This window comes from Phyllobates terribilis, unplaced genomic scaffold (genome assembly GCF_046119375.1).
Source record: "Phyllobates terribilis strain yellow unplaced genomic scaffold, ASM4611937v1 Scaffold_12__6_contigs__length_324123572, whole genome shotgun sequence".
NCBI classification, from domain to species: domain Eukaryota; kingdom Metazoa; phylum Chordata; class Amphibia; order Anura; family Dendrobatidae; genus Phyllobates; species Phyllobates terribilis.
In genome coordinates, this window is record NW_027362772.1 from 38976381 (window position 1) to 38991928 (window position 15548).

Genomic DNA, 15548 nt, shown 5'->3' on the forward strand with positions numbered 1-15548 from the left:
ACCAAGGCTCTTCTTCCACGATTGCTGTGTTTGGCTGGACGGCCAGGTCTAGGAAGACTTCTGGTGGTCCCAAACTTCTTCTATTTAAGGATTATGGAGGCCCCTGTGCTCTTAGGAACCTTGAGTAATGCAGAAATTCTTTTGTAACCTTGGCCAGATCTGTGCCTTGCCACAATTCTGTCTCTGAGCTCCTTGGGCAGTTCCTTTGAGCTCAAGATTCTCATTTGGTCTGACATGCACTGTGAGCTGTGAGCTCTTATATAGACAGGTGTGTGCCTTTCCAAATCAAGTCCTATCAGTTTAACTAAACAGAGCTAGATTCCAATGAAGGAGTAGAACCTTCTCAAGGAGGATCACAAGGAAACGGACAGCATGTGACTTAAATATGAGTGTCTGAGCAAAGGGTCTGAATACTTATGACCATGTGATATTTCAGTTATTCTTTTTTTAATAAATTTGCAAACCTTTCTAATTTTCTGTATTTTTTTTCAGTCAAGATGGGGCGCAGAGTGTACTGTAATGAGAAAAAAATGAACTTTTTAAAATTTACCAAATGTCTGCAATGAAACAGTGAAAAATTTAAAGGGGTCTGAATGCTTTCCGTACCCACTTTATGTACATGGATGGATAGATCGATATCAATTTTTTTGATATATATTGTACTGGAAAATGGGGGGGGGTGGGAATTCTAAGTGCTGTAGAATTGCAAAAAAAAGTGCAATTCCACAATGGTTTACCATGTTCACTATATGGTAAACCTGATTGGCAATAGGATTCCCCAGGTTAGTCCAAGTACGCAGATATTCCCCAATGCATAGTTTTATTTTTTATTTTAGGGATGAAAAAAAAATCCGACATTTGTATGAAAATTTTTGCATTTCTTGCCATTTTCTTAGACCTGTAGCATCTCCATTTTTTTTTTTCGGGATCTGTGGCTGGCTGAGGGTTTTTTCTTCTTCTTTTTTTTTAATATTTTTAAGCTTTTTAATTCTTACTGTATTTAATATTCCCCTTAGGAGACTCGCAACTGCAGTTGTCCGATCACCTGTGCTACACGTGTATAGGAAAAATCATGATCTCCTACGAATGCCGGCCACGAGTAGACCTGCTTCACACCCATCGGTGTTCTCTGATCACATGATGGGATTTGTGACGGGCTGGCGCGGGACTTTACGTATTAACAACCGTGGGCAGATCTCTAATCCACCCACATCTGTTGAAGGCTCAGGATGGTTGATTTAAATCATCTGTCATGTGCGGGGAAAGATGGCGGGCTCAGCGTCTGAGCCCTCTTCAAAGTTGGGGGCACGATGATAACATAAATATACATCCTATGTTGTGACGTGGTTAAAAAAAAAAAAAGGTAGCGTTAGCCGCCATTGCAGCCACCGCTTTGGATATTTAAAGGGAAAGTCAACTCTTTTTTTTTTTTTTTTTTTCCTCTTTGTAATCTGTACATGTCATAAAATAGAGGATGAAAGAAGTGCAGTCATAAGGGGTCACCTGTCAGTCTCTATCAAACACACACATGCATCCTTTCTGTCCTGTCTCTGGCATTTAGCCTGGTTATTAAAGGGATTCTCTGGGATCGCTCACTTTTGTTTCGGAGGTGATTGGTCATTCATGATTTTGTGTCTTGTTAATCCGGATCTCTTTGCCTGATGCTATTGACGTCGATGCGTGCGGAGCCAACAGGTATCCTGCTCAGTGCCTGCCGTCTACTCCAGTATATAGTAAAAATCAGGGTTTAATACGGCGCCCAGTCTGTGACCGGACATAAGGACCTTCAGCAGGTCCCCGACTAGCGGGATCGTGTCTCGGGTAGACTGACGGGCTCCTGAATATCTGGGCCGGATCGTGGTGCTCAAATGCCGTCTGCATCTTTTAAGTGGTTAACAGCAGCAAATTAAGTTGGCAATTGTTTCTTAAAGAACTCTTCTCCCTGTTTATTGCAGAGTTCTGTGAAAACCTGTCCGCCGACTGCCGGGAGAACGTGATTATGACCCAGATCCTGCCATGCATCAAGGTAACCGCGTCATATGGACCGTATCCCGAGTCTACAGCACAATCCTCGTAGGTTACGTAAGGGACGGGATCACAACCCTGCACAAGTGCTGACGTCTGTGGCATTTCTGCAACATTAAGAGGATAAACCATATAGACCTAGATTAAAGGGCAACTGAGAGAAATCTGATGCTTTATTGCATTAAGGAAAAGAATAGGACAGCAAAGGTCGGGAAGCCTAGCCGTAAGCTTCATTTACACTGACAATTGTGGATGGACAATTGGCCGACTATTACAAGATGTCTCATTTGTGTGTTCTGCTCTCGTTGTGGCACTAGGAGTTGGTGTCAGATGCCAACCAACACGTGAAGTCAGCCCTGGCCTCGGTGATCATGGGCCTGTCTCCCATCCTGGGCAAGGACAACACCATCGAGCATCTTCTTCCGCTCTTCCTGGCTCAGCTGAAAGATGAGGTGAGCCATATCTGCCGGCACGCCACAGTATGGGTCTGGCGTCCTCAACCTAATTCTTCTCCTTTGAAATGTAGTGCCAAGTCTGTGTCTACCTCCCGTGTGTATGGATCTGTCACAACCACACAGTCACTTAATATATTCTTTCCCCCATGGTTTTGAAAGATCCCATATTGTCCTTTCTCAAAGCGACTTTTCCAGCAGATCTGGGTGATGGGCACCTTGCTTTTGATCAGTTCCTCCTCTGTCCACATGGGGGCGCTTTGTGCACAACTTTTAATAATGCCGGAAAGTTTCAAGAGACTGGCAGCTCTGTCACCGAACAAAGTATATTAACCCCTTCTAGTAGATTGCAGCAACTGGACCCGCAATGCCTGTTTGTCTGCAAATGCATTGACCCATTCACCACCTTGTGATTTTGTGATTTTGTGTTTTCGTTGTTTTTTTGTTTTTTTTTTCTCCTCACAGCCATAACTTATTTTATTTTTCAGTCCCCATAGATGTATGATTGCTCGTTTTTAATGCGAAACGAGTTGTACTTTTGAACACCATTGATTTTTACCACATAGTGTACTGGAAAATGAGGGGGGGGGATTCAAAGTGCAGTGAAATTTAAAAAAAAAAAAGTGCAATACCGCAATATGTTTTTTGATTGTAATTACCATGTTCACTATATGGTAAAACTGACCTGGCAATATGATTCTCCTGGTTGCTGGAAGTATGCAGATACCAAACATGTATTGGTTCTTTTTATTTAAGTGGTGAAAAAAAAATCCAAAATTTGTAAGACAAAAATGACTCCGAACTTCTCCCTTTATCCGGGATCTGGGATCGGGCAAGGGCTTATTTTTTGTGCACCGAGCTGACGTTTTTATTGATAACATTTTGAGTAGACACAATGTTTTAATTGCTGGTTATTGCATTTTTATTGCAATGTTGCGACGACCAAAAAAAAAATAATCATTCTGCCTTTTCGATTACACCCCCTACTTGTTACACAGTTTACAAAGCGGATTAATATACTCTATATTTTGAAGGTCGGATGTTTCTCAACGCAGAGATACCAAATGTTTTGTTTTTTGTTTGTTTTTGTTTTTTTGTGGAGCAAAAGGGGGTGACGGGATTTAAAAAAAAAAAAAAAAAAAAAAAAACACCCCGGATAGCTGTTTTATAAATGTACAATAAAAAAATATATTTTATTTATAAGATGTATTGTTCATTTATCAAACAAAGCTTTAGGCCATGTGCCCACGTTGCAGAAATGAAGCAGAAAATTTCTGCTTCATTTCTGCATGTCCTTCCCCAGAAAAACGCTTGCTTAATTTGACAAGCGTTTTACACGCGTTTATGATGCATTTGGGACATGCGGAATTGCCTTGCGTTTTTCTATTGCATTGACAAGGCAATTCCGCATGCGCAAAAGTAATGGACTTGCTGCGGATTTTTGAGCGCATCAAAAACGCTGCGGAAAAATCGGCAGCATGGGCATTAAAAGTGCGGCTTCTCATTGGGGACCATGGGGGGCGGATTACCAAGCGTTTCACAAGCGTTTACGCTGCATGATCTCTGCAGCATAAACGCTTGTAAAACGCTACGTGGGCACACAGCCTTATGAAATATATATTTTATAAAAAAAAATAAAAAAAAAAATTGAAGCTTTGTTTTTTATATATATATATATATATATATATATATATATATATATATATATATATATATATATATATATATATATATATATATATATATATATATATATATATATATATATATATATATATATATATATAGAATCACAGTACAGACCAAAAGTTTGGACACACCTCATTTAAATCTTTTTTTTTTTTTTTTTTTTTTCCAGGACTATGGAAATTGTACATTCACACTGAAGGCATCAAAACTATGAATTAACACATGTGGAATTATATACTTAACAAAAAAGTGTGAAACAACTGAAAATATGTCTTATATTCTAGGTTCTTCAAAGTAGCCACCTTTTGCTTTGATGACTGCTTTGCACACTCTTGGCATTCTCTTGATGAGCTTCAAGAGGTAGTCACCGGAAATGCTCTTCCAACAATCTTGAAGGAGTTCCCAGAGATGCTTAGCACTTGTTGGCCCTTTTGCCTTCACTCTGTGGTCCAGCTCACCCCAAACCATCTCGATTGGGTTCAGGTCTGGTGACTGGAGGCCAGGTCATCTGGCGTAGCACCCCATCACTCTCCTTCTGGGTCAAATAGCCCTTACACAGCCTGGAGGTGTGTTTGGGGTCATTGTCCTGTTGAAAAATAAATGATGGTCCAACTAAATGCAAACCGGATGGAATAGCATGCCGCTGCAAGATGCTGTGGTAGCCATGCTGGTTCAGTATGCCTTCAATTTTGAATAAATCCTGAACAGTGTCACCAGCAAAGCACCCCCACACCATCACACCTCCTCCTCCATGCTTCACGGTGGGAACCAGGCATGTAGAGTCCATCCGTTCACCTTTTCTGCATCACACAAAGACACGGTGGTTGGAACCAAAGATCTCAAATTTGGACTCATCAGACCAAAGCACAGATTTCCACTGGTCTAATGTCCATTCCTTGTGTTCTTTAGCCCAAACAAGTCTCTTCTGCTTGTTGCCTGTCCTTAGCAGTGGATTCCTAGCAGCTATTTTACCATGAAGGCCTGCTGCACAAAGTCTCCTCTTAACACTTGTTGTAGAGATGTGTCTGCTGCTAGAACTCTGTGTGGCATTGACCTGGTCTCTAATCTGAGCTGCTGTTAACCTGCGATTTCTGAGGCTGGTGACTCAGATAAACTTATCCTCAGAAGCAGAGGTGACTCTTGGTCTTCCTTTCCTTGGGCGGTCCTCATGTGAGCCAGTTTCTTTGTAGCGCTTGATGGTTTTTGCCACTGCACTTGGGGACTCTTTCAAAGTTTTCCCAATTTTTCGGACTGACTTACCTTCATTTCTTAAAGTAATGATGGCCACTCATTTTTCTTTACTTGGCTGTCTTTTTCTTGCCATAATACAAATTCTAACAGTCTATTCAGTAGGACTATCAGCTGTGTATCCACAAGACTTCTGCACAACACAACTGATAGTCCCAACCCCATTTATAAGGCAAGAAATCCCACTTATTAAACCTGACAGGGCACACCTGTGAAGTGAAGACCATTTCCGGTGACTACCACTTGAAGCTCATCAAGAGAATGCCAAGAGTGTGCAAAGCAGTCATCAAAGCAAAAGGTGGCTACTTTGAAGAACCTAGAATAAAAGACATATTTTCAGTTGTTTCACACTTTTTTGTTAAGTATATAATTCCACATGTGGTAATTCATAGTTTTGATGCCTTCAGTGTGAATGTACAATTTTCATAGTCATGAAAATACAGAAAAATCTTTAAATGAGAAGGTGTCCAAACTTTTGGTCTGTACTATATATACATATGTCTGTGTATATGTATATATACACACACACACACACACACACACACACACACACACACACACACACACACACACACACACACACACACACACACACACACACACACACACACACACACACACACACACACTAATCGCCTTTCCATTGGATAACTTGCCCGATCCCCCTTTATTCATGTGTTTGGACTTACGTTGGAAGGTAATTAATTGCTGTTTAATTTCCTCACTTGATCTCTTTAGTGTCCCGAAGTTCGGCTCAACATCATCTCCAACTTGGACTGCGTGAATGAGGTGATCGGCATCCGGCAGCTCTCGCAGTCACTGCTGCCCGCCATCGTGGAGCTGGCGGAAGATGCCAAGTGGCGCGTGCGTCTGGCCATCATCGAGTACATGCCTCTCCTTGCCGGGCAGCTGGTAAGTCGTGATCAATGAGGATGCAGATCTAGGACTGGTAATCGCTCAAATGGCAATTCCTAGACAACGTTGTTGCGTCGCCACCTTTTTTTGATTTTTTTAATAACCTTTTAGATGCAATTAATTTTTGGCACGGCTTTGAAATCTTACATCAATATTTTATTAACACTTTTTGACCTTTTTTAGTTAATTTTAGGAAATTCAAATGGAAAAAAATAACTCCTTATTTAAAAAAAAAAAAAAAAAATTGATGGCAACTACACTTCTCAAAAAAAAAAAAAATGTGACAGGGTTAACAAAAGGCTAAAAAAAAGTAATGAAAACCAGCAGGAGGGTCACTTTTTTTTCCAATCGACATCACATGACTGCTCAAACATGCTCCTTTTTATACACAGGGTCTGTCCGAAGCAAAGGTAACCAGAGGTTCACCAATCTGTGAACAGCTGCGTCTAAAAATTGTGGAACAGTTTCAGAAAAATGTTCCTCAACGTAAAATCGCCAAGACTTTGAATATCCCTCCGTCTACAGTGCACAACATCATCAAAAGGTTCAGGGAATCTGGAGAAATCCACGTGTACAAGGGACAAGGACGGCGGTCCATATTAGATGCCCGCGAAGTACAAGCCCTTAGGCGGCACTACATTAAAAACGGGCATGAATCGATCGTGAAAATCACTGCATGGGCTCGGGAACACTTCCAGAAATCACTGTCTGTGAATACAGTTCGCCGTGCAATCCACAAATGTAAGGTAGAAGCTCTGTAATGCGAAGAAGAAACCGCTTATCCGCAACGCTGCGATATTCTCAGGGCCAAAGGGAAAACTGATCTGTGATTGGATGAATTAAAACAAAACTTAACTTTCTATTTGGAAGCCACGGGAGCTGTGTCCAAAGGACTCGAGGGAGCGCGACCGTCCGGCTTTGCTGTCGAGGGAGCGCGACCGTCCGGCTTTGCTGTCGAGGGAGCGCGACCGTCCGGCTTTGCTGTCGAGGGAGCGCGACCGTCCGGCTTTGCTGTCGAGGGAGCGCGACCGTCCGGCTTTGCTGTCGAGGGAGCGCGACCGTCCGGCTTTGCTGTCGAGGGAGCGCGACCGTCCGGCTTTGCTGTCAGCCCACAGTTCCTGCATCTTTGATGTATGGGGCTGAATTAGTGCCTATGGCATAAATGTTGAGCAATTATATAGAGATCTTGGGACAGTATCTGTTCCATCCAGACAACATCTATTTGTCCTCCTGGGTCTCCTGCAATAGCGTTGCATTTCATTCAAATGTTGAGTTCACGCTGAGCCTGCAGGACAGCTTGAATTTCTTTGGTACCTGATTGGGGCGGTTTATCCACCATCCGAACTATGCTGCGTTGCAACCTTTCATCAATTATTTTCTGTCGTCCAGAGAGATTAGCTACAGTGCCCTAGGTTGTAAACTTTTTGATTTGTTGCGCACCGTGGACAAAGGAACATCAAGATCTCTGGAGATGGACTTGTAACCTTGAGATTGTTGATATTAAACAATTTTGGTTCTCAGTGTTCTCTTCTCCTCTTACTGTTCTCCATGCTTAGTGTGTCACACAATACAAAGATTAAGTCCACTTTTCCCCTTTATCTGGTTTCAGGTGTGATTCTTATATTGCTCACACCTGTTACTTGCCACAGGCGAGTTTGAACAAGCATCACATGCTTGAAACAAAGTGGTGTGCCAACAATTTTGTCCCGCACATTTTTGGGGTTTTGTGTGAAATTATGTCCAGTGTTTTTTTTTTTTTTTTGTGTTCCAATACACACAAATGAAAAACGTGTATATAACAAAACATGTAATTTGCAATCATTTTCTTGGAGAAATACTTAATTTACTGGCACAATTTCAAGAGCGCCAACACTTTCGCCCATGACTGTATTTCATCTAGACAATGGTAAACCACATACAGCATCCATCACAGCCGCACGGCTCCGCATAAGAGTTCGGAGGATGAACCCTTCGCCTGCACTCAAGACCTTTCACCAATATAAAACATTTCGCACATTATGTAACACAATAACCCCGGACTGTGGAACAGAAAACTGGACAAGAAGGGGACATTTCTTTCAAAACCCCAGCATTTGTCTCCTTGCCCGATGTTTAAAGTGTTCAAAAGGAGGGGGACGCGCTGCACAATGGTGGACCCGGCCTGGTTACTTTTTTATTTTTTGAGATTTTGTTGCTGCCATCATTTTCTAAATGAGTTATTTTTTTCTTTAATGAAATATCCAATGTTCAGCTTCCAATCTGTGTTCTGTAAAGATACATAAGAGATTTCCAAATCACTGCATTCTGACTTTCTTTTCTTTTTACATAACTTTTTTTTTTTTTTTTTTTTTTTTTTTTTGGGAATTGGGGTTGGAAATTTTTGCATACTCTCAAGCCCAGTTCTACTTTTGGGAGATAATCTGTTTGTTACTTCTAGTTTCTGTCCTTGTTCTCTCTGAAATCTACTCTTTATAAAGGGCCTGTCACTATATAAAAAATAAATTGAGTTACCGTTTTAAAATCCCTGAGATCTCCTGATTTGGATGCTTTTTTTCAGTTTTTTGCTGTGTCGCTCTGTTGCAGAGATATTCACACTTGTTTATGTGGAGCGCAGTATGTGAAATCTCTGTTTAGTGCAACTGGTGATTCTTTAGTCTTTTCTTAGAGCGTACACTTCTCCCCCATCCAGATACTGCCGAGCTTTTATTGGGAGGACGAGGGTGAAGGTGCACATTCCCAGATAAGATTGTGAAGAAACGCCAAATTGCACTACGAGCAGAGATTTCACATACTGCTCTCCAGAAGCAACAAATGTGAATATCTCAGCAAAGGAGCGACGCAGCAAAAAAAATAAAATTGCGTCCGAATCGGGTGAACTCAAGGATTTTTACATGGTATTTAATTCAGTATTTCTGAGCAGGTGACTGGTTCTCTTAAAGCAGTGACTACCTATTGAGTTAGCGCCATTTTATATAGCAGCCAATGAGTAACCAGGTCTACAGTGTAAAGCAGGGGGGATAAATCAGCAGCTTGTGAGTGTTAGATTACATTACACTCGAAACAGGTAGCGAAACAAAGATTAATTTAGCATTTAGCAGACCCATGAACGCTCTTCTCTAGAGGTTGTGACGGGGCTAGCACTTTATCACAGACTTCAACTCTTCATTACTAAATACTATTTAAAGGCAACCCCTTTACGAATACATGTCCCTTTTGACACCTTAATAGGGTCTTCCACTTCCCCCACCTTCTAAACCTGCTCAGGACTAGGCCATTTTTCCCTACCCACAAAGGACCGCTAAAGACATTCTATATTTCGTTCCCCCTTCCGTACAAATTATTTTTAGATATTAAACTTTTTTTTTCCCCATGTGAGCAGTGCAGGGAACAGCGACTCAAAATGACAGTAGCTTAACTGTGCTTAATTATTTTTTATTTCACTCTATACCTCATGAAGTCCTAAAGGGGTACTCCCATCTCCAAGAGCCTATCCCGATATGTAGTAATAGCAAATGCCTCCAATTAGAAATTTAGTATAGTTATTCTGATTATCTGTGTCGCTTACGCCATGTGCAGGGCATTGCAGTAGCTTGGGTATCCCAGGTTGCAACCACTAACAACTGTCACTATATGAGTGGTTGTAACCATGGATACCTATTCTACTGCACATGGGGTAAGCGACATAGAAATGTAGTCTAGTTCTTCTGATTAGCTAAGTGACATAGCTAATCAGAAGAACTAGACTACGTTTCTATGTCTCTTACCCCATGTGCAAGGCATTGCAGTAGAATGGATATCACAGATTATGACCACTAACAACTAACTGCCACTGAGTGATCATAGCCATGGTTACCCATTATTTACAGGGCTGTGGAGTCTGTATACAGTGCTTCGCAATCTGTATACCTAAGTGCTGGTTCTGGTCTGTGTATAGAGCAATGGAGATGGTAAACATGGTAATAAACAGCATTAGTCTTCTCTTTGGGGGGGTCTGACAGCCGGCCTCTCGCCCCCTACAGCTTCACAATCTCATGCAAACTGCTTAGGGCTAGTTTTCGTGGCCTCATCGGTGGTGCACACACTTTTGCTCATAGGCTGCCATTGTTCTCGGCAGCGCGGATCCTGTTGACACAGGACGATGCGCTGCCGAGAACTATGATCTTTTATGCAGCATAACAGATTATTTCTCCTGATGATCGGCAGCCCGTTTACACAGCAGAATAATCGTGAAACAATAATTAACAAGCGCTCATTCATGATTACCTTACAGTGTAAATGCTCCTTTACTTTCCATTGACGTTTAGAACATCGGTGCAGAGTAAAGTGAAGGACCGCCCAGACGCTTACAGTTTATGGGTAATCCAGAATTGATTAAATCCTCTTTTTTTTTTTTTTTTTTCTTTTTTATTTGGGATTAAAAATGTATTCTATTATGTTTCATTAAAAATTTTGCAGTTTTACAATCTGTAGCCTCTCAGGTGCACTGTATATTGCTGGCTGCAGAATGAGTTAACTGAGAGTCCATCAGTGACCTCACCACTGGTCTGATGGAAGTGCACTTCACCGTCCATGAGAGACTCCTCATAACACAGAATGTGTCCAGCAGGAGGCGCCTGTGTTCTTTTTAAGGTTGACTTTGCTGTGACATGCAGTAATGCTTTTTGTTTTTCTTCATAATTCTTTATATTCCCCATTTCTTTGCAGGGTGTAGAGTTCTTCGATGAGAAGTTGAATTCTTTATGCATGGCGTGGCTGGTGGATCATGGTAAGAAGTGTAATCTTATCTAAAGTTTTCAGACCGTGAATGTAGTAAGTAGTATTTTATGCATTGATTGGTGGAAGTCCTCCTCAACCGACCATATGGAGACGAGAATAACCCTTTAGGTTCTTGTTGTAAACTGCATTGATGAGGATTATTTCTTTAAACCTAAGGGATTAGCGATTTCCTCTCGCACTGATGTCACCATTTGATTACACTTCCAGCGGCCTCGGATACATTTTCGTTTTGTATTACTTGTCCCTTCTCCTGTCTTTCAGTTTATGCCATCCGAGAGGCGGCAACGAGCAATCTGAAGAAGCTGGTGGAGAAGTTTGGTAAGGACTGGGCTCAGGCCACCATCATCCCCAAGGTGCTGGCCATGTCCAACGATCCAAACTACCTGCACCGAATGACCACATTATTCTGCATCAATGTGAGTGATCAGAGGCTTCTCCTCCTCTTAGTTCTATGTAGTTTCATAAGTGTATTTTTTTTTTTTTGCATTACAGTGTGACTTCCTGAAATTTATATTAGTATAAACCCCAACGCTGGTACCTGAATGGTGCGATTCCCACTTCCTTTAGGTTTTTTTTTTTTTTTTTTTACAGGTGAAACCTGTAAAACGTTTCGCCTGTACAGACTGTATTTTGCTTTTTCAGGTGCACAGCATTTTTGCTGCATGATTTTTTTCTCTCATTTTTTTAGGGCAGAAGAAATGCAATATTTAACAGTAGGCGCAAAGTGAAATTTCCAGAATATTACTCTTATTTTATTTTTTTTTTTACTTCTATTTTTTTTTTTAAGAATTGTTGTTCCCCCACCCATTTATCTTGCTGTTGAGATCACTGAGGCTGTGCATAAAAAAACAGCCACAAAAACTGTATGATGTAGAATACGCTGTATTTTTTTTTTTTTTTCTTTGAAAATGTACCAAAAAAACACTGTGTGAACATGCTTTTTTCTCCCATAAAAGAAAAACACAGCCTCTAATTGATTTAACAGCAGAGGTGTGTGTTCGAGTGATAACTTAACCTCCAATTCTGTTTTTTTGGGGGGGTTTTTTTTTGCAACTTTGGCTCCAGGTTCTGTCAGAAGTTTGTGGACAGGAAATCACAACCAAGCACATGCTGCCCACGGTGGTCCGGATGGCCGGCGACGCCGTGGCGAACGTGCGCTTCAACGTTGCCAAGTCTTTGCAGAAAATAGGACCCACTCTGGACAATAGGTAATAAGACTATCAGCGGCACGGTGCCTCACAGAGACCCTCATTCATACAATGAGCGTATCAGTAGCAAAACGTTACCTGCCTTTGCAACTTTTCCAACACCTGTGAATATGCTATAAAATATATTCCATCCAAAAAAATGAACTCTACGTGGGTGATACTACGGTGCTTGTCTGTTTCCATCAGTGATTTAAAATCCCCATACATGTTAGATGAAAATGGGCAGACAAATGATTGTTTGTCAGTAGCCCCAAACCCATCACAGATAACTTCGTCCAGTAGTTGTGTTTTGTTTTTTTTGTTTGGCATTGCTAATCATTGTTGAAAAAAAAAAAAAAATCCAACATGTCCATGTCTTGACCAGTTCTAAAAGTTCGAGTGTTTGTTTCACTGAACCAACCAACAATCATTCGCTATGGTCGAAGTCGACCATTTTATTGGCGTTTTAGCTGGATATAGGGGCCCTTTTACTTTCTAGATGGTGGGAGGGTTTATTTTTATTTTTTTACCACTTGCATCTTTAATATCCTCTTACACTCTGTTCTTATGGTTGGCGGTCTACCTTTTGTTGGCAGTTAGTGGGGGATGTTGCATAATTGAGCATCTATCACCTGTCCAGTGTGTAGGTAGTGAATGCTTTTGGTTAGAATACCTCTTTAAGATGCCATACTGTCCTACAAAAATTTGCAAGTCTTGAAAACCTATTCTCGTGATGTTTGCTGTGTTTTGCCCAACTTGGAATTGGTAGGAAATAATGTGATGGGAATACACAACGCTGTCAGGCGACTGAAACGTCCACCAACCGCCCCGATTAATTATCCACTTCTCCTCCATTAATGTTTCTTACTCGTTGCGCTTGCAGCACCTTGCAGAATGACGTGAAGCCGGTTCTGGAGAAGTTGACTGAAGACCAAGACGTCGATGTGAAATACTTTGCACAGGAAGCTCTTACAGGTACGCACAGGAAGCACTTACAGGTACACACACGACTTTAACCTGCGGCCCTTACCAGATCAGAAGACTCTGCTTTCCGGTTTGTAATCCATAGGGGGTCAGTATAAAGCAGAGCAGTAGTTTTTAGGATGAATTCACTCCTTTCTCCACCAAGCCAACACCGCTCTGATTTCTCGCCGAGCTCATGTTTCGCTTTTAAAGCTGCAGCCTGAGTCCATGTTAAGAGCAGGTGGATTTCAGCTGCCCGTAGGCTCCCGTTAGACATCGCCGCTTAGCTGGAGTCACTTGGTTTGGGATTGCACATCTTTATTCTATTTTCCTGCTACAACTTTGTTGTGCTCATCGGTAGTTTTTTTTTTTTCATGTTTCAACTTGTAGAAGTGAGAAGTAAATTCTATTTTTTTTTTTTTTTTTTTTCCCCCATTTCTTTTAGTGTTGGCTCTGGCGTGAAAATCAATTTTCATAACCCCACGGTGACACTCCGCCTCCTTCGGAGTGATTTATATAGATTTCTTTTGTTTCCCGCACGATTTCCACTCACATCATCGTACCTCGACCTTGGATCAGTCCTTACCCGGTGGTGTTCGCTCTCTCCCACAGCCCTCCCGGATCTCCAATACTTTCCTTATCGTAACGCTGGACAATACTTCCGATGAATTGTCAGTGGCTTTTAACTCTTTAATATGCTATTACTCTGTCCAAAAAGGACTCTGAAGGGGATCATATAATGTTCATATCGGGTGCTTTGTTTCTACTGCAAGGATTTATCTAGGTATACCAGGAAGGGAAAATGGCAGCTTTTAGAAGTGTTTTTTTTTGTGAAATTCTGCTTACAGATCCTTGCAAGTATTCCTATAATATGCTGTGTAGTGTTTTTAACATTGTGTACATAATGAGATTGGGTTCCCCCATTGTCGGTGCAGCGTCCGGCACAGAGATCAGCTGCCCCGACAAAGGGACGTCAAACACAAGACGCAACTTTTTTTAATGGAGCACCCTGCCGCTTCTTTACCCTTTCGTCTCACAACACTATATTGCCATAGACCACCTGCATTCGAGCTGCTATTCTTGTCCTGGAATAAAGAAACGTAGTATTGTTTGTTTTTCACTTGTCGTTGAACCATATCCTGCAGGAAATTTGAGAAAAAAACTTTGAAAAAGGGTCCCGAGAAGATTGTACCCAAAATTGCGTCACGGTCTGTAACGTCGATGAGTGTTCATAAATTTGAGCTGCCTTGATTTGTAAAGTCGCATTAATAAATATACAACTATTTGTTTCCAGAGGTCTCTGTTTTTGGTTGCATTGGAAGCAATTTATTTAAAAAGGGGGGCGGGAGGGTGTCTCATCTTAGCAGTTTTAACCATTTTATTGGTCACCTCTGTAGTCTGTTATAACAAGTTTCTTAGGCAAGGAGTGCATACTGGTTAGTGCTGCTCCTGAGGAAGCGTGGATCTGGCCAGCTTCGCTTATTCAATGCTTGCAGCATGGGAGAGCGCACAATTCGTGCCAGCTGTTCAGCCATGTTGCTGATCTGAACTGTCAATAGTCGGCAATGTACCATCACCCCAAGCAAGTATGACGATGGGAGGCAGGGGAGCAATGTGCTCCTGAAGATGAAAGAAAATGAAAACATGTCCTCTGCAACTTTACTTGGCTTCTGCTTGTAGTTGGAAGAAAATGAAAGCCTCCTGGGCAACGTCTAGATTACTTGGCTTCTGCTTGTAGTTGGAAGAAAATGAAAGCCTCCTCTGCAACTTCTAGATTGGCTTTGCTAGTAGTTGGAAGAAAAGGAAAAAACCTCCTTTGCAACTTCTAGATTACTTGGCTTCTGCTTGTAGTTGAAAGAAAACGAAAGCCTCCTCTGCAACTTCAAGATTACTTTGCTTCTGCTTGTAGTTGAAAGAAAAGGAAAGCCTCCTCTGCAACTTCAAAATTACTTGGCTTCTGCTTGTAGTTTTAAACCGTGTGTAATTCTTCTAGCAACGGTAGCTCTATGCTTTAGACCGGAGTAAAATAATTGCATCTATTACTGCACATGTGCCCTGAAATAGCCACTTGGAAGTTGATGGACTAGTGGGCAACACTTTTTTGATTAAAGAAAAAAAAAAGCCCCCTTAACAAATAAGACTGCGTGGGTGTACAAGCCCTCACATTGCCTGTAATGGAAATGTCGATTGAGACATTTCTTCTATTTACAGAAATCTGGATACCAGGTGGAAGCTAATTGACGGAAGGTGTGTGTGTGTGTGTGTATGTATGTATGTATGTGTGTATATATAT

General features: G+C 41.5%; 1 protein-coding gene across 1 annotated transcript in view; it reads left to right on the forward strand.

The window, feature by feature from the left end:
• PPP2R1A (protein phosphatase 2 scaffold subunit Aalpha) overlaps positions 1 to 14548 on the forward strand; it is a 27879-nt gene extending 13331 nt beyond the window's left edge. The window contains exons 8-15 of the mRNA XM_073655770.1: positions 1956 to 2026; positions 2343 to 2477; positions 6153 to 6326; positions 11034 to 11094; positions 11367 to 11521; positions 12171 to 12313; positions 13176 to 13267; positions 13701 to 14548. Coding sequence (XP_073511871.1) covers positions 1956 to 2026; positions 2343 to 2477; positions 6153 to 6326; positions 11034 to 11094; positions 11367 to 11521; positions 12171 to 12313; positions 13176 to 13267; positions 13701 to 13717 — 848 coding nt within the window. The 3' untranslated portion in view covers positions 13718 to 14548. The remainder of the gene's footprint in view (positions 1 to 1955; positions 2027 to 2342; positions 2478 to 6152; positions 6327 to 11033; positions 11095 to 11366; positions 11522 to 12170; positions 12314 to 13175; positions 13268 to 13700) is intronic.
• The last annotated feature ends 1000 nt before the right edge of the window (positions 14549 to 15548 follow it).